This window comes from Oratosquilla oratoria, chromosome 22 (assembly GCF_046742065.1).
Source record: "Oratosquilla oratoria isolate Oo_2021 chromosome 22, ASM4674206v1, whole genome shotgun sequence".
Lineage (NCBI taxonomy): Eukaryota > Metazoa > Arthropoda > Malacostraca > Stomatopoda > Squillidae > Oratosquilla > Oratosquilla oratoria.
This window is the reverse complement of record NC_134798.1, coordinates 8,107,317-8,124,816: the sequence shown is the minus strand read 5'-3', so window position 1 is coordinate 8,124,816 and position 17,500 is coordinate 8,107,317. Positions and strand designations below refer to the sequence as shown.

Below are 17,500 nucleotides of genomic sequence, written 5' to 3'. Positions count from 1 at the left end.
TTTCTCCTTCTGTCCCTTCCCTCTTCACTCCCGTCTTCTTTCGTCTCTTTCCTTCCCCTTCTCTTCCTCCTCCTCTTCATCCTCCTCCTCCTCCTCTTCCTCTTTCTTTCCCGTTTCACATCCTTCTTTCCCCTTCCTCCCCCCTTCCCTCTTCCAGTCCCTCTCACTTCTTCTCGTCCTTCTCCCCTTTCCCTTCATTGTATCTCATCCTTCTCTTCTCCCCTTTCCTCTCCCCTTTTTTCCTCTCCTTTTCCCTCTCCATTTTCATCTTCTCTCTGGAACTCTTCTTCTTCCTCTCTTCCTTTCCCCCTTCACTCCCCTCCATTCCTCTCACTCCCCCTTTTCTTCCCTCTCCTCCCTTCCCTTCCCCTTATTCGTCTCCCCTTCCCCTCCCTTACTCTCCTTCACCTCCCAATCCCGCCGCACTTCCCCTCCCTTCTCCTTTTCCCCTCGTTATCTCCATCCGCGTAACTCTTCGCATTTGTAAATATGCACTTGACCCTTGAGTATGATGACCTGCCTTGACGGAATGACCTGACCTAAAGGCGCTATCACACTGTGCTATTTTTTTCTCCGACTGTTGAAGTAGATCTGCAGCCCGCAGCTTTCGGGAAGGGAGGAAAATAATGGAGGAAAATTATTTTCCTCCGGTATATCCAAATGTCGTTTTATGTAAATTGTTTGAGAAAACAAAATAGTTTGCCATAATGATTTAACGTCGAAAAAGTTCTGGAGTTTGGCAATACCGCCGATTAATCCGAGGTTGGAGGAAAAAATAGCTAGTGTGATAGTCCCTAAACAAAGCGCATCTTGTGTTCCTGTTCCTTTGGAAAGTTCTGTTTCGGGAGCGTTTCTTCTTCTTCTTCTTCTTCTTCTTCTTCTTCTTCTTCTTCTTCTTCTTCTTCTTCTTCTTCTTCTTCTTCTTCTTCTTCTTCTTCTTCTTCTTCTTCTTCTTCTTCTTCTTCTTCTTCTTCTTCTTCTTCTTCTTCTTCTTCTTCTTCTTCTTCTTCTTCTTCTTCTTCTTCTTCTTCTTCTTCTTCTTCTTCTTCTTCTTCTTCTTCTTCTTCTTCTCCTCTTTCTTCTTCTTATTATTATTATTATTATTATTATTATTATTATTATTATTATTCTGTTCCGCTCCGTTTCGTTCCGTTTTTCCTTTCCTGTAAATCTTCCGATATTCTCACTTTTATCTTTTCGCTCCCATTCCCTCTAATTTTTTCTTTTCCTTTCCTGTGTTCCTTTTATTCCTTTCTTCTCCTCTTTTTCCTTTTTTCTTTGTTTCTTTTACATTTTGTCTCCTACTCTCCTTTCCATTTTCTCATGTTATTTTACTCCTCTTTTATTTTCCTTCTTTCCTCCATCACTACTTTCTTTCCTTCTTTTCCTCTTCCTACCCCTTTTCTACTCTTCTCCCTTCTTTTCTTTCTTCCTTCCTTCCTTCCTTCCTCCTTCACTTCTTTCCTTCCTTCCTTCCTCCACTTCTTTCCCTCCTCTTTTTTTTCCTTTCTTTTTCCTTCCTTTACTCCTAACATTTCTTCCTTTCTTCTTTTCTTCCTCGCTCACTTTCTTCCTTTCCTTCCTTCCTTCCTTCCTTCCTACGAATACTGCAACCATTACTCCGCTTGATGAATGTTAGCGAACCCCATGTACAGACCCCGTTGAATGCGCGCGCGAGCACCTGCCCCCGACCGTCCAGGAACCAACCGTTTGAGGGTCGGCTAACCCGATGATGCCCACTTCCAACCTCTTCCACCTCCTTTTGACTCTCGATTGCCCATTGAGGTGCATCCGTGGTTGCTACCCGACGGCCGCCGAGGGTCGAGAGGACCCGGACAAGCATATCCGAACCCGACCCGAATCCAGGGGTCGGTCGGTCGGGTGGGCGTCTGGCTTTGGTTTTGCAGCCACAGACTTGTTTATTTGCGTTTTGTGCTTTTTGGGGGTCTTTGGTTCGTGCAACTTGCTTTTGTTTTCCTATTTCGTGGTGACATTGTTACTGACATATTGTGTTGTGCAGGAGCTATGTATATAATGAGTATTTGTATACATATTCACCGTACATACACGCATACATACGTACATACATTTTCTCATGCGTATATATACACCTATGCATATATAATGTATATGTATATCTATTATACATGTACATATGTATATGGTGCGCATAAATGTATGTAAGTATGTCTGTCATTGTATATATTTTTTCAGTTAAATAATGACTTATACATACCTTTGTTAACCCTTCCATAAGTTACTTTTTATAGATATCCTAATCACTGACACTGACACGTTCTAAAACCCGAAGTCTCTTAGACTTTCAGTTAAGACTCAACACCTTTATGTTCCTCTTGAGGCTTCCTCTTAGAGAGTCAGATCCCGAAGATTTAAAAGAAAAAAAAAAAAAAAACTTCGGTTCACTCCTGAAGACCCTCTTACTCGTCCTCTTCCCTTCTGCAGCCGAGAGGGGCAACGCCGAGGCTTTCTCTCCCTCGGGCTCCAGTCTCTCCCTCGTGAGTGGGCTATCGGGAGGTAGTCCGCCTTCAGGAGGAGCGAGCGGTATTCTCCCGGGGCCCCCGTCTTCCAGCCATAGCGGCCCGCCGCGCCGGCAACAGCACAGCCACCACAGCCACCACAACAGCCACCAGCAGCACCAGGGGCGTCTTCCGTTTATCCCCTACAGGGACTCTGTACTTACGTGGCTTCTGAGGGACACCCTCGGAGGGAACGCCAAGACTATAATGATTGCAAGTGAGTTGAACAGTTCATTATTGAGTAGAATAGAACCCCATAAGATGTTGCATAAAATTCAACTGAATCTTATAGGCTCATTATTGCATTTAACGAATCCCAGAATGTCTTTAGGTGTGATTTGCATAAAACCTTATCTTTGTATTGAACATAACTCTGCAATGTTCATTATTCCAAGTAAGAGAAATCTATAAAGGCCATTAGCGGTGTTGAACAAAACACCACAAGGCGGTGCATCTAGGTAGTTCAACAGAATCTCATAAGCTTCTTTATTGCATTGAACGAATCCCAGAATGTTTGTGGGTGCAATTTGCATAAAATTACAGAGGATTTGTTATTGTATTGAACATGACCCCACAGTGTTCATTATTCCAAGTAGCAGAAATCTATAAAGTCCATTAACCCCGTTCAGTAGAACCCCATAAAATTTATCGTTGTGTGTTAACCAAAAGACTTACTGTATATGAATGTGGACGCTTTTCTCTGTTCCTGTACGTTGACTCCTCCTCTACAATGACGCACCTTAACCTAAACGAAGTCATATGGCTTAAGTCAGAATAAAATGCATGGAGTACGTCACAGAAGTGAAAGGATTGGTTCATTGAAGTTTCTACTTCGAAGATACCGCCGTCAGTAGTAATTTCGTGGTCTCCCTTCTCCTGCCGCAGCTGTCTCTCCGTCGAGTACGTGCTTCACAGAGAGCCTGGGCACCCTTCGCTACGCCGCCAGGACCCGCAACATCGTCAACCGCCCCGTCGTGAACGAAGACCCCAGCGCTGCCACCATCAGGAGCCTCCGTCAGGAAGTCAGCAGACTTACCAAGCTCCTGCAATACACGACAAAGGTAAAGTGAAACATTTATACGTACTAAGATCCGGGTGAATTTGAAGGAGAGAGAGAGAGAGAGAGAGAGAGAGAGAGAGAGAAGGGGAAGAGGGGAGAAAAAGAAGAAGAAATGTAAAGAGTAGTGAACAGGAGGAGAAGGAGATGGTAGTAAAGAAGTTGAAACAAGGAGGAAGGGCAGAAAGAAAAGGTACAAAAGAGATAATAGGAGAAGGGGATAAGGAAAATAGAAGAAGAAAAAGTATGAGGGATGAAATGGAGGCGGGATAAGAAATGAAAATGGAAAAAGGCAAGGCGGCAGCGGAGGAGAAGAAAGAAGACGAATGAATGAGCAAAAAAGCAAAAAAGGGGAGAAGCCAAGACGGACGGATGAAGATGATGAAGACCTGCTGTGGTAATTGGTAGGAAGCAATTGAGGTTGAAAAGAAAGAAAGAAAAGAAAGAGAGAGAGAGAGAGTGGTTACAAAGAGAAAAAATTCTCGCCTCTCGACGCATCTTTTTTTTTTTTTTTTTTTAGTTTCTGCTTTCTTGTATTTTTTCCTCCCCGCTTTTCATCCTTTTTGCTTTCTTCATTATTTTTCTTTTTTTTTCTGATGCTGATTACACTTCTCGGTGGTTTTTTTTTCTATTTCTTTTTCATGATTCTCTGTTTAATCTCCCACTTCTCTCTTCCTCTTCCTCCACCGCCTTCTCCTCCTCCTCCTCTTCTTCCTCCTCCTCTTCCTCCTCCTCCTCTTCCTCCTCTTCCTCTTCCTCCTCCTTCTCCTCCTCCTTTTTATCGTATTACTGTTCCTGTTTGTGGTAGTTGTGATGGTAAAGATGACATTGAAAGAGAAGTGTAGGTGGGACGGAGAATGAAGATGTCCTTGAGTGAGTTGCTAGTTGACAAGAGAAATGGTCAGAATGAAGGCGGTTCTCGTGAATTAAGTTGTAGAGGGAGGAAAAGAAGAAGAAGAGGAGGAGTAGGAAGGAGGAGGAGTGAGAGGATGTAGGAGGACTCAGTTCCGTTCCCAGGGACCTTTTAGGTGCCTGCAGGTGTCGGTATTGCTAGTAACATTTCAGACGATTGGGTTCAAGGATTTCGTGTACTGTCAACCTTTCACTAAGTTCTTCATCACATTACTCTTGTTGGGGTGGAACGTGAACCATACCCAAGGCACCCTGACATAGGGCGGTGACTTGCAATTGTATGCAGCATAGATCACTCCGAGACGAAAAATGTAAATGCATGAATATATAGATTAAGAGATTAATCAGTATTTTAATGAGATAGATAAAGTAACAAATAAAAGAACCACATATTACCACTCCAATGTAAACTTCCAGTTCTTCAATTTGATATGATACATGCATACATACATTCACTTATTTATTCATTTATCTATCTATTCATTTGAATGTGCATTGTATATTCTTCTCTTCCAGTCTGGAGCCCTCCGGGTGGACGGCGGCACTTCCCTCCTTGACCTCATCTGCGACGCCCAGTGCCGCGCTGCACAGCTGACCCACGATTGGGTCAACAGGTGGCACGGGGGTGGAGCCGGGGCCGGGGGCAGTCACCTAACTACAGACAGGTGGCGTGGCTCGGGTCACCTCCCGCCAGAGGGCGACGGGGAGGAGGAGGACCGCGGTGGAGGGGCGCTGTGCAGTGCCCGCAGGCAGTTGAGTGCCTCCACAGGGCAGCTCTGCAGTGCCCCCATCTGGGTTAGGCACTCTTGTTCTTCCCTCAGTAGTCTAGAGGCCATTCACTCCGGCGCAGGTCTTACGGTGAAGAGGAACGCCGACGGTAGCGGCGAAGGCCACTCCTGCGGGAGTGAGGTGTCCACCCTGGACCCGTCACCCCGAAGGGAGCGGAAGGGTGGTCGAGGATGTGGAGGCGAAGGCCTCTGCCTTACCGGAGGGCGAGAAATGTCCCCCAGGCGAGAGTACAAAGGAGGGAGTGTGGGTGTTCCTTCGGCAGGAGGTACTTCGGTGACGACTGCGGGAGGAGGTTGCAGACGTCAATTGGTGGTAGATACTCAGTACCCGTACCTGCTTAACACGCCCCACGACTTCCATGCGGATGCAATTGTCATCCATCATCTTCAGGTAAACAATGAAGGAGTTTTTTGTTAATTAGCCCTATGCGTAGATGCACATATACACGCGCACACACACACACACACACACACACACACACACACACACACACACACACACACACACACACACACACACACGCGCGCGCACACACACACACACACACACCCACACACACACACACACACACACACACACACACACACACACACACACACACACACACACACACACACACACACACACACACACACACACACACACTTTCAACGAATGGACGGCTTAGAAGACGTTCTGAAGAAAACTGAAGATTTTGGATCCCAACGCCAAGAGAAGTGCCTTTTTGTTTTTGCAGGGTGGGGGGGAAATTGCTCGTGGAGTATTGGGAACGTAGGTAAAGAGGAGAAGGGGAGGGATTACTGGGAAAATGGAAGGAAATGAGGAAGTAGAGGACTTGGTCCAAACAGACCGCCGTAAAGTAAACAAACGACCACAAGACTTAGCGAGGATCAAATGTCTAATAAAAATGTAAAGATTAGAAGTATAGAGAGGAGCAATACAGAAGAAAGTGACGAGAATATGTTCCAGGGATTTAAAGCGGGTGGGGGGGACACAACCCCCCCCCCCCCGACTGATAAGACTAGAGGAGAGAGTTGATAAGGTGATCGAGGACTTGGAGCGTAAGTTAGGTCATATGAACACCATTTTACAAAGGGTTGAAAGATTGGAAGAACTAGAAAAGGCGAATAAAAACTTAACTGAAGAAATAGAGGACCTAAAAAGACAGTTAGGAAATGTAAAGGAGGAGAATGAGAAATTGAAGAAGAATAGTAATGAAAACAGAGAAGATAGCTACAGAAGCTAAAAATTGGAGAATAACTCAAGAAGGGAATAAGGTTTCATTCACTGACATAGTCAAACAGCAATTGAAAGAACATAATGAAGACTCAGTTATTAAAGTGATGAGACAGAAGGAGAATATAGTAAGAGAATTAGCTGACAAAAAGAAATGTATAATTATATTAGGAATGGAAGAGAAACATAACCCAGATAGAACTGCAAGAATCAAGGAGGAAAATGAAAAAGTAAGCCAATTACTAGAATCAGTCCAGGAAGATGAACCAGAAATTATAAAGGAAATTGAGGAAAAATTCAGACTCGGAAAATATAGTACAGATAAGACCAGACCAATTAAGATTAAATTCAGGTCACAAACAACAGCAGAGAATATCTTAGCAAAAACAGGGAAACTAGCAACAAATGATCAATATAAAAAGGTATGGATAAAAAGAGAAATGAATAAGGAGGAAAGAGAGGCAGAAAAGCAGAAAAGAATTGAAGCTAAGGCAAAAAACGAGAACAGAACGGAGTCAGAGAAAGAGAGATTCTATTGGAGAGTAGTGAACATGAAAATAAAGCAGTTCGACATACTAAAGAAAAACATAAGGGAAACAGAGAATACAATGGAAGTGGCAGAAAACTAAGAGTGTCTTACACAAATATAGATGGATTGATAACAGGATTGAATGAACTGAATGATTATTTGAAAGAAAAAGAACCGGACATAATGGGAATTGTAGAAACAAAATTAAAAGGCCCACTACCACCCAACAGTGTAGGACATGATACATACAATTATTGGATTAGAAACAGAGAGAAAAAACAAGGGGGTGGAGTTATGTTCCTGACTAAGAAGGATATAAACGTGAAAGGTGTCATATATGGAAAGAATACAGTAGAGATGATTATGATAGAAGTGGAAGACCGAGATAAGAAGAGCAGAAAATTTGTGATCAATTATGTGCCTCCGAAAACAGCCTCATGGGAGGAGAGTGAACATAAAAGTATGTTAGAGGACACAAAGATAGCATTAACTAAAATAATGGAAGACGGAGGAAGAATAGTTATGATGGGCGACTTTAATTGCAAAGAAATCTGCTGGGAAGAAATGACAGTAAAGAGTGGTGATGACTCATGGGGAAATGCTCTACTTGAGATGATTACTGACCATTCAATGACACAATGGATACAAGAGAACACTAGGTATAGAAATGAAGAAGAACCATCGAGGCTAGACTTAATAATTACATCTGAACCTAGAATAGTGGACAAGATTGAATATAAAACACCAATAGGTAAAAGTGACCACATATTGATTGAACTGGAACTTAATGAAGAAAAATATATGAAAAGAAATGAACAATATAGAAAAGGAAGAATGATGTATGAAAAAACAAACTTTGATAAAATAAGAGAATTCTTCCAACAAGAAAACTGGGAAGAAATATACAAAGAAGAAACAACAGTGGAAGAGAAATGGAATATTTTGACAAAAATTTACAAAAAAGGAGTGGAAAAGTATGTCCCAAGACAAAAACAAGAAAAAGAATATGTAAAATGCTGGTACAACAAAAGTTGTAGGGAGTTAAAGGACAAAAGAGACAAAGCCTGGACCAGATGGAAAAAAGACAGAAGACCTGAAAAATGGAAAATATATACTGGTTATAGAAATGAATATGTACAAAAGTGCAGAGAGGAAAAAAGAAAATATGAAAAAGATGTTATAGAAAAGTGTAAAGATCAACCAAAACTATTCTACAGATTTGTAAACAATAAACTGAAAAACAAACAAGACTTAGAGAAATTAAGACAAGGAGGAGTTGAATACACTGAGGAAATGGAAATGGCAGAAATTATGAACAAACATTTTAAATCAGTGTTTACAAGGGAAAATATACAACCTGAAGAGATTGAGTGGAAGGAAAAAGTCCCCCCTATGGAAGAAATAGAAGTAACAAAGAATGAAATATTGACACACTTGGGTAATTTTGATGTCAGAAAATCGCATGGGCCAGATGAAATAGCAAACTGGATTCTGAAAGAATGCAGGAATGAACTGGCAGACAAAATACATAGCATAATAAGCAGTTCCTTAAAAGAAGGAAAAGTTCCAGAAGATTGGAAAAAAGCAAATATAGTACCTATATATAAAGGAGGAAATAAAGAAGAACCTACCAACTATAAGCCAGTCTCTCTAACAAGTACAATAGCAAAAATTTGTGAAAGAATTATCAAAAGTAGATGGGTAAAATACTTGGAAAAAAACAACGTACTAAATCCAAGGCAATTTGGATTCAGACAAGGACGATCATGCGTCACCAATTTAATATGTTTCTATTCAAGGCTAATAGATATAATACAAGAAAGAGATGGATGGGCTGATTGTGCATTTCTAGACCTAAAAAAAAGCTTTTGACAAAGTACCACATAAGAAGTTGCTTAAGAAATTAGAATATGAAGGAGGAATACAAGGTAAATTGCTAAATTGGATGGAAGACTTTTTGCAAGAAAGAAAAATGAGAGTAGTGATAAGAGATCAGCACTCAAAATGGAATGAAGTAATAAGCGGTGTCCCGCAGGGAACAGTTCTGGCCCCAATAATGTTTGCTATATATATTAATGATATGGATGAAGGAATTGAAAGCTATATGAGCTTCTTTGCAGATGATGCAAAATTACTGAAAAGAGTGAAAACTGAAGAAGATTGTGAATCACTACAGAGAGATCTAAATAAAGTACAAGAATGGAGTAGGAAGTGGGAGATGGAGTTCAATACAAAAAAGTGTAGTATAATGGAATTTGGAAAAAGCAAAAACAGAATAACAGGATCATATAATTTGGGAAAAGAAGGAATAAAAAAAGTAGAAAATGAGAAGGACCTGGGAGTCATTGTTATGAATAATATGTCACCTGAGAAACATATAAATAAGATTTTTGGAGAAACTTATAATTTAATAAGAACAATCAAAGTGGCATTTACATACCTGGATGAAGAAATGGTGAGGAAAATCCTAATCACCCTGATAAGACCAAGATTGGAATATGCAGCAACGATATGGTCACCAAGTACAAAAAAATGTATAAAAAAACTTGAAAGAATACAAAGAGCAATTACAAAACTGGCACCAACACTCTCAAAACTATCATATGAAGAGAGACTACAAAAACTTAAACTACAGACACTAGAGCAAAGAAGAGAGAGAGGAGATTTGATAGCTATTTACAGAATCATGAAAGGCATAGAAATTACTGATAGAGAGAATCTGATAAAATGGGATGACAGAAATACAAGAGGACACGGAAAGAAAATAAAAAAAGACAGCTATAGAAGAGATTTTAAAAAGAACAGCTTTCCTCACAGAGCAATAGACAGTTGGAACAAGTTAGATGAGAAAGTGGTGTGTGCAAAAACAATACATGAATTTAAAAATAGTTTAGATAAAATGAGATATGAAGACGGGACCCCACGAGCATAGCTCCCCTTCCCGTAAAATACAACTAGGTAAATACAACTAGGTAAATACACACACACACACACACCCACACACACACACACACACACACACACACACACACACACACACACACACACACACACACACGCACACGCACCACACAGACACGCACACACATACACACACACGCACACGCACCACACAGACACGTACACACATACACACACACACAGTGGCGCGGTTGGTAGAGTCCCCGACTGTCACAAAGACGGTCCGGATTCGAATCCTGCCCAGGGCTGAAATAATTTCAGTATCGCTGCGCTTCGAGTCGTTACTCCAGCTCTCGTAGGCGGGGAGTTGGGGGTGTGTTTGCGTGTAAGGTCACAGCATTACCCATAGATCGTTCATACGAGCTCTGAGCTCTCTTACGGGAGGGAAATAGCTGTCGATCACGAGTCCAGCACGTGAACCAAAGACCAAGGTGAATACACACACACACACACACACACACACACACACACACACACACACAATCAGTGTTTTTTTTTCTGTTCGCGTATATGTAGGGAAACAAGTGTTGACCCCGTTCATAACAATGTTCAGAACGTCTCCGCCATCAATAGTAGAATAAATCTTGTAAACAAAAAGGTGGAAAACGATGAGGTTTCTTGCTTGAATTTCTCAATTGTTGTATTTAGAAAAGATTTTTTAGATCATCCTCTATATCATTATCATCGTCGTCGTCAGTATCATCATCATCTTGGTCATCATCATCATCATCATCATCATCATCATCATCAAAGGATGGCATCGTTTGTATATAACATTATCATCATCATTATCATTACTCATCAATGTTGATGTTGTTGTAGTTATTCATCATGGATTATTCCCCCCTGCCGTGTCTCCTTCAGACCGCCGAGACCGTGGTGGGAAGCGGAGGCGGGGACGAGGGGGTGTCCGTGACCCTGCGGGGCCCCCACGTGTCCCCACGCCACTGCAGCCTCTTCACCTCGAGGGGAGCCACCTTCCTCAGGTAACGACAACCCCACCCCAAACCCCAGTCCCCACACATACCCTCATCTCCCGCAGGAGTGGGGTCACCTCGTTGGTCCCTTTTAATCTATTGAACTCCGATGACAAGATTCTTTGTCATTTGGTCAAATAAAAAAAAAATCATAAAACACCAAAATGTTTGATCAAACACCAGAAAAATATGACGTCAGTCCTCGCTTCGCTCGCGAGCGCAGCGAGGACTGACGTCATATTTTTCTGGTGTTTGATCAAACATTTTGGTGTTTTATGATTTTTTGTTTTATTTGACCAAATGACAAAGAATCTTGTCATCGGAGTTTAATGGGTTAATCTATTGAGTAATTTCTCCTAATAACGTTACAAATTTCCATGGACGATGACGTCATTGATTCATTTAGTGATATTGATTATTTTTGTGTGACGTCAGAGCCCTTTTGGTGATGTCATCAATTGTTTTGTGACGTCATCGGTTCCTTTTGATGATGTCGATTTTTTATGTCATTAAATCGTCATGGTGACGTCAGGAATCCTATATGAGGCGGAATGAATTGTGTGAGACTGTTGTGTCACCCTGGTCCGTAGGGGTGTGCACTGACTCCATAAAGTGTATAGTGACGGCGTCGACGGCATAGTCCCAAAGGACTTCGACTTCGTGACCACCCTAGAGCTGATGCATGGTGGTGGTGGTTATCACAAGGGCGAGTTTGCTGATCCTATCTTGTGTAATTGCGACCTAAATGGCCATTGTGCTCATACGCAAGCGTACCCCGCCATCTCTGATAACACTTCTTCACTCTCGAATGGGGAAGTTAGCCGCTATTGCATGTATCTGTAGCCTAGGGAGATGGGCCGGGGGGTGTAATTTTTTCTTTTTGTGTCATTAGTAACGTTAGTGATTTGGTCACACATATTTCAGACGAAATTTAAGGGAACAGAAACAGGAGAGACAGAAGAGATAGAAGGCGAGCGAAGGAGTGAGGCAGTTTTACCTGAAACAGTAGACTTCCCATTTTTTATGAATAATCTTTAAATCCATTTTCTTTTCAATTTTGAACTTGTATGTGCCACATGCGTAGAATTTATTGTTTTCTTGCCTCTCCTTTTTCACTATTTTATATTAATAGGGTTTCTGTATAGAGTGCATTAGAAAAAAAATCATTAACAATAATGATAATAATTGTGATAATGAAAATAATAGTAATAATTGATAATAGATAATAATGATGATAATTGATATTATAATAATGACGATAATGATAATAATTAATAGTAATAATAGTAATAACAATAATAATAATGACGATAAACAATAGTTGGACAATCCTATTTCCCTCCCTCCTTGCAGCGCCTACGCCGATGGAGAAGTGGCCGTCAATGGGTCCAAGGTGCCGGTGGGGTCGAGCGTAAGACTTCATGAGGGTGACCTGCTCGCCCTTGGCTCCCGGAGGTTCACCTTCCACGAGGCGACGCGGCCCCTGCCGAAGCCCCCTCCACTGGCGGCGGCCGCGGCGGCCGGGTCGGGGTTCCTCATGTCGTCCGTTTCTTCCTCGGCGTCGTCTTCGGAGCCAATGACGACGTCGTTCGTGTCTTCCGAGGTGTCGTCGGCTTGTCAGGTGAGTCGCTCCCTCGTCTTAACATAGCCCTATGTTCTATTTAATTGTTTCTATTTTATTTTAGCTTGTTTTTGTTTTTGTTTTCTTTCATCTTATTCTATTTTGTTTTATATTATTATTTTTTTTTTTGTCTTTTTATTCTTTTCTATTCCCTTCAGGAGGTATGCTTTTATTTGTCTTTGTGTTGTTTTTATCGTTACTGTTATTATTTGTTTCTTTTTATTGTATTTTATCTTGTTTTTACTTAATTTTATTTATCTTATCATTGTTATTCTTTTTATTCAATTCTGGATGTATGCTTTTGTTTTTATATTTATTTCTATTTTATTATTGCTATTGTTTTGTTTTTTATAATTTACTTTATGCAGAGATGACCCGTCATCCATGAGGATCTGAGATAGGAGGGGTGGAAAGGGTGGTAGAGGGCAATGAAATGAGTGGGAGGAAGTACGTGCTACCCCTCTTATAAGGGGGAAAAACTCTTGATATATAGATATTTTTTTCTATTTAATCTTGTGTTGTTACCTTTGGTCTTCCAAGCCGGACGTTAGACAGAATCATCTCCCTTCCATACATCTCCAAAATAAGTTAATTCCTTCACCTCTACCAAACGGTGCAGCCCCGATAGACTGACACTCGGTCTCTGAACCGGGCCCAACCGGCGACTGCTATTCTATAACTATAAGCCGGTGACATAGAAACAGAGCCACATTGCCACAAGTTTGATTCTCAAAGAGATCTGTGGCAAGGTCCGAGAACCGTTGCCAGCACATGTGGGGTTGCAGTTTCCAGTCAATAAAACTTCAGGCAACAATTGGTATTATATTATTTTTAATGTACTCTTGGGAGAATTTTTTTTAACTAAACGAATCATATTATATGGTATTATATCTGTAAATGATGTTTCCTCCATGCAAAATGAATCAAACAATGAAAGCAAACAAACAAATAAATTAATGAAGTGAAAATAAATAAATGAAATAGAAATAAAAACACTCAAGTATGAAAGATGAGGTGCTTCAAAATGCAGAGTGGCTTTTATTCACAGAATCACCTCTTAATTTATTCATTTATTCATTTATGCTGAGATAACCTGACTCTGCGGGTACTGCCCACACTGAGAAGTGTCTAGGATCGAGTTAGAACTCAAAATGACTCTAAGACAGGGATGGGCAATCCTTGGTACGACACAAGGTAGACTATTCCATGTCAGTTGATTTTGAAAATATTATAACAGTATAAACAAATAACATAGACACTTCAGATAAGTTGTTGTAAGAACTTGCTGAGTGTAAAGTATTGAGAAATAGAGCCCTGAGGAGAAAAATAATTTCTGGTGAACAAATAGAAGTGGAAGTCGCTTGTGTAACAAGGACCCAAAGATTTTGGCCACTGCCAGGGCACCATCTCGGCTGAATGAAATCGTTTGCTTTCGTCCAGAATAAACTCATTTAAGAGTGCCACTGTGTCGAATGGGGTTAATCCTCTCGGGTTAGTGAGGGAGTGGAGCCAGGATTGGAAGTTTTGTTCACAAGTTTTCGTCAGTTTTCTTCCATCTCGCTCCATAACCAGACACTCAAGTTTGAACCCAAACGAATGACTTTGACTTCCACTGACCACTTCTTTCCTTTCTTCTTCTCCTACTCCTCCTTTTCCTCTTCGTCATTTTCCTCCTCTTCCTTCTCCTCCTCATCCTTCTCTTCATGTCTCTCCTCCTCCTCTACTTCCTTCTCTTCTTCCTCCTTTTCCTCCTCCTCTACTTCCTTCTCTTCTTCCTCCTTTTCCTCCTCCTCTACCTCCTCCTCTTACTCCTCCTTCTCTTCTTCCTCCTTTTCCTCCTCCTCATCTTCTTCCCTCTCCTCCTCCTCCTCTTCTCTTTCTCCTCCTCACCCTCCTCCTCTTCTTCCTCCACCTTCTTCCGATGCCGAAGAGATCCATGTACTTTGTGCACCGACTGTATATTGTATTTCGTCACCGATAATCAGCGCTTCTATCCTTGAAGACAATATCGCGCCGAAGAGGTCAAGTCATACAGGTTGCAAAGGAGAGAGACTTAAGGAAGGCAGCAGAAAGGAGGAGCTAGTAGATGTTATAAGTAATCAAGATTCTTCTTCTTCTTCTTCTTCTTCTTCTTCTTCTTCTTCTTCTTCTTCTTCTTCTTCTTCTTCTTCTTCTTCTTCTTCTTCTTCTTCTTCTTCTTCTTCTTCTTCTTCTTCTTCTTCTTCTTCTTCTTCTTCTTCTTCTTCTTCTTCTTCTTCTTCTTCTTCTTCTTCTTCTTCTTCTTCTTCTTCTTCTTCTTCTTTTCTTTCTTTCTTTCTTTCTTTTAAGTCTTCAAGACTCATCACGACCTCACCTTCATCTGAAGGTACATCCCCATGCGGTTGGCACTCGGTCTCCTAATTGAACCCAAGCTGTCTCTCAGACAACTTTGGCAAGTTTCTGCATTTTTTCATAAAAAGAGTTTTCAACCGGAGACTGATCCCCTCCTCTTACGCTGATGAAACACGAGCAGCGCCACATCAACACGACACAGACACCAGTTCGGCGTTTCTTCCCAGAGAGATCCACGGCTGGAAAGGCCTGAGGATTTTTGCCAGCCGCTGTGAGATTGTGGGTTTCCAGTCACCGAAACTCGAGGCAATAATAATCATTTTAAAATAATACTGCATAGCTCTGGTCCGTAGGGGTTTCATTAACCCTAAAGTATTGATTGCATAACTTATGATTGCGTGTGTCAACATTGAAGGGTGGAATTTTAACTTTGTTAGCCTAACCGAGTTAACTTAACAAGGTGAAAGCGGTTTGTGCCACGTCGTGGCTGGCTCATTGGCGCCTCGGTAGTACTCTAATGGTTTGGTTATGAGTAACCCGAGATGATTTTATTCTGCCTAAAGCCAGGAGATTTCATTCCACGTCGTGGCTGGCCCATTGGCGCCTCGGTAGTACTCTAATGGTTTGGTTATGAGTAACCCGAGATGATTTTATTCTGCCTAAAGCCAGGAGATTTCATTCAGCTGGAGTGGGGATTAAATGATTCGTAGTGAGAACCTCCTTCGGCACCTAAGGGGTTAACCTCGTTTGTAGTTTCTTTGTCGTGGACTCGCTCCTGTTGTTGGGTTTCTGTCCTCCTCCTCCTCCTCCTGGTCCTCCTCCCATTTTCTCTCTGCCTCCCCTTCTTCCTCTCCTTCGTTTTCCCCCACCTTACCTTCCTCCACTTCCTTCTCCTCCGCCTCTTTTTCATCCGGGTCCTCCTCTCCCCCCCCCGCCTTTTCCTCCTCCTCCTCCTCTTTTCCCTCTGCCTCCCCCTCCTCCTCTCCCTCCTTTTCCTCCACCTCCTTCTCCTCCTCCGCCTCCGCCTCCTTTTCATTCGGGTCCTCTTCCTCCCCCCCGCCTTCTCCTACTCCTTCTCTCCCTCCTATTTTCCGTCTTCCTCTCCCTCCTCCGCCTCCTCATTATCCTCCTCCTCCATGACCTCATTTATATCCCGCATTTCAAGTCTCACTCCGGTCACGTTCTAGATGACGCCACACGATTTTATTCATTTCGGGGATTTGCCCCGGCCTTGACAGGATCTTCACGGACCGGGAGCCCTCTCAAGTCCTTATCACACTGGGAAAATTTTCCTCCAACCCCAAATTCATCAGCGGCACTGCCCACCTCCAGAACTTTTTCCCCCCGTGGAATCACTATAGCAAAATATTTTGCTTTCTAAACAATTTACAGAGAATGTCATTTGATATGCTGGAGGGAAATGAATTTCCTCCAGCAATAGATTTCTTCCCGAAAGGTGCGGCCTGCAAATCTACTCCAACAGTCGGAGGAAAAAAGCTCAGTGCGATAACGCCTTCAATCTAACCCCCGTCCACCCGGTGCCTGAGGAAATTGCGATCATTGCAATGTTGCACGCTAACGAGGTTGTTGAACGTGCTAATTACCACGTGTTTTCAATTACCCCTCAGGAGATTAGCCCCCCGCCGTTTGGGCTCGTTATGATTCCATATATGGTCCGTTCGTGCTGGTCTGACAATGAAGGCCCGCCCACCTATTATATGGACGTTGATAATGCGGTTGACATGATACTAATTGTTATTTGCAAGGTAATGTTTAGAAGAAATTTTGAGGACGTGTATATATATGTGTGTGTGTGTGTGTGTGTGTGTGTGTGTGTGTGTGTGTGTGTGTGTGTGTGTGTGTGTGTGTGTGTGTGTGTGTGTGTGTGTGTGTGTGTGTGTGTGTGTGTGTGTGTGTGTGTGTGTGTGTGTATGCATGTGCCTTTGTCAGTGTGTGCGTGTTTGTGTGCGTTCATGTGTTCGATAATGTTCTTTCAACTGAAACCTGCGGTGTTGGACAAGCCAACAGACCGAATTGATGTGAAAAGGTGAAAAGTCCACAAATCGGGCTTCTGCCCCTTCCGTGCCGGGTGGCACTTTTCCTCCTATTTACATATGCCGCCAGGCGATTTTATTCACCCCCGTGACACCTTGGTAGTGAAGGAGTTAAGCCTCTGTTAACCCCAGTCTTGTGGCCTCGTTCTCAAAAATTAAGCCTAAGCCCTAACCCCGTCCCTTCCCGACCCGTCACTTCCTGACCCGTCACTTCCCATCCCTTTCCGTCCCTTCCCGTCACGTCCCCGTCCCGTCCCTTCCCCGTCCCTTCCCTTCCCGTTCCTTCCCGTCCCATCCTGTTCCATCCTATTTCGTCCCATTCCATTTCTTCCCGTCACGTTACGTCCTTTCCCGTCCCGTTCTCTTGTTGCAGTCTTAATGAGCGACTACAAGATATGGTGGCAGCGGTGGGATGCGAACCCACGCCTCCTCAGAGACTAGATTTAGGCTCCAGTCTCTGAGGAGGAGATTCCATCTACGTACCTAGATCCATCCC

The 17,500-nt window shown here is 42.5% G+C and overlaps 1 protein-coding gene across 2 annotated transcripts in view; it reads left to right on the top strand.

Annotated features, from left to right (window-relative positions):
- LOC143037419 (uncharacterized) overlaps positions 1–17,500 on the top strand; it is a 617,678-nt gene that overhangs the window by 555,902 nt on the left and 44,276 nt on the right. For both annotated transcript variants that reach the window (XM_076205579.1, XM_076205578.1), the window contains 5 exons: positions 2,464–2,754; positions 3,423–3,598; positions 5,023–5,685; positions 10,886–11,007; positions 12,352–12,619. In XM_076205579.1, coding sequence (XP_076061694.1) covers positions 2,464–2,754; positions 3,423–3,598; positions 5,023–5,685; positions 10,886–11,007; positions 12,352–12,619 — 1,520 coding nt within the window. The remainder of the gene's footprint in view (positions 1–2,463; positions 2,755–3,422; positions 3,599–5,022; positions 5,686–10,885; positions 11,008–12,351; positions 12,620–17,500) is intronic.